General features: G+C 42.6%; 1 protein-coding gene across 2 annotated transcripts in view; it reads left to right on the top strand.

The window, feature by feature from the left end:
- The window catches only part of LOC106528669 (uncharacterized), a gene marked incomplete in the record, with an annotated part of 14,334 nt that overhangs the window by 11,428 nt on the left and 1,350 nt on the right, over positions 1 to 1,556 (top strand). For both annotated transcript variants that reach the window (XM_014023898.1, XM_014023897.1), the window contains 3 exon segments: positions 424 to 533; positions 615 to 768; positions 851 to 966. In XM_014023898.1, the coding sequence (XP_013879352.1) occupies positions 424 to 533; positions 615 to 768; positions 851 to 966 (380 nt within the window).

The following is a 1,556-nucleotide window of genomic DNA, read 5'->3' on the forward strand; positions in this document are numbered from 1 at the left end:
CTTTTTAAACAGGGGGACCACCACCCCAGTCTGCCAATCCAACTCTGACTCATTTAATCTAAATCTTTAAATCTAATTCTTTAAATATGAATCTGTTATCTAATTTTTTTAATCCGAGTCTTTAAATCTGAATCTGTCTATCTGACTCTTTACATTTGACTCTTTAAATTTCAATAAGTTTATCTAATTCTTTACATCTGACATATTAAACTTGAATCTGTTTCTCACGATCTGACTCTTTTAATCTGAATCAATTTATCTTATTCTTTAAATCTGACACTTTAAATCTGAATCTGTTGATTTGACTTTTTAAATCTGACTCTTTAATTCTGACTCGTTTAACCTAGTTCTTTAAATCTGAATCTTTAAATCTGAATCTTTAAATGTGAATCAGTTTATCTGACTCTGACTCTGTGACTCTAGGAGTCAGCTAGTTGTAAAGTGGTGGCTCTGCTGCAGCTGGTTTTGGAGCTTCACTCCTGCAGGCTGGTGCATGCGGCGCTGCAGCCCAGCATCCTGACCTGCTCCTACATGTAGGTCACCACGAGGGCGGGGGGTGGGGTGGGGGGGCAGATAGGAAGTTGGTTCTGAGACCTGAGCTTTGGGTTCTGCAGATTTTTCCAGGACTCTGACTGGATTATCCCAGTGGACTGGTCATCCTCGATAGACCTGGACCTCCAGCCAGACGTCACCTCAGTCCAGCAGCTCCCTTCAGCTCAGACCTACATCAGACTGGGTCTCCTCCAGCCGACCGACCCCCCACACCTGGTAAACACCTTTTCCTTTATCAAAAACCCAGTCTCCTTCACTTTAGATTGCTCTAATCCCAGCCTCTGTCACTTCCTGTCAGGTGGACCTGGTGGGCGTGGCCGAAACTGTCCACTTCTTCCTAACAAAAAGCAGGATGGTCCCAGTGAGAGACGCCAGCGGCTGGACGGCAGAGCGGTTCTGTGGAGACGAGCCTTGGTACGAACACAGAACTGATTCACCTGCTTTATTTCACCTGCTAATCTGAGGGTCGTTTAGTCTGGTAACCAGGTGAACTGGGTTTATTTTACCTGAGGAATTAGGATTACATCTAGTTCAGGCGTCTGCAACCTTTACAATCCACGGAGCCATTTCTTCTCCTCGACTCACTGATAAAATGTGTCCAGAGTCACAAAACGTGCTTCAACTGCAATTACCAACTGGTGGTCCGTGGGCCTTTTTGAGTCTGTTGAGGGGGGGCCTTTCTGGCCAGTGGGGCTGACATTATAAAACTAAAATTATAAAGCAAATTTCAACATTTATTATTTTTACACTTCAGGACAAAAGAAAGAAGCATTATTGTAATCAAGAAAATGCTGTATATAGTTTATAGCAAATTTAATAAAAAACTACAACTGAATTATTATTTTTATATCTAACTCTTATTATGATCTAGTCCAGGGCTAAATTGCTCCGGGGGCCGGGGTTACTTGAAGCTCACAGCTCGGGGTGTGCCCAGTAATGGTAGGTGAAACACGGCAGCGTGTAACAAAACAAGTATCTTTTACTTTTTAAATTTATTTTTACAC

The sequence above is a fragment of the Austrofundulus limnaeus genome, unplaced genomic scaffold (assembly GCF_001266775.1).
Source record: "Austrofundulus limnaeus strain Quisiro unplaced genomic scaffold, Austrofundulus_limnaeus-1.0 Scaffold394, whole genome shotgun sequence".
NCBI lineage: Eukaryota > Metazoa > Chordata > Actinopteri > Cyprinodontiformes > Rivulidae > Austrofundulus > Austrofundulus limnaeus.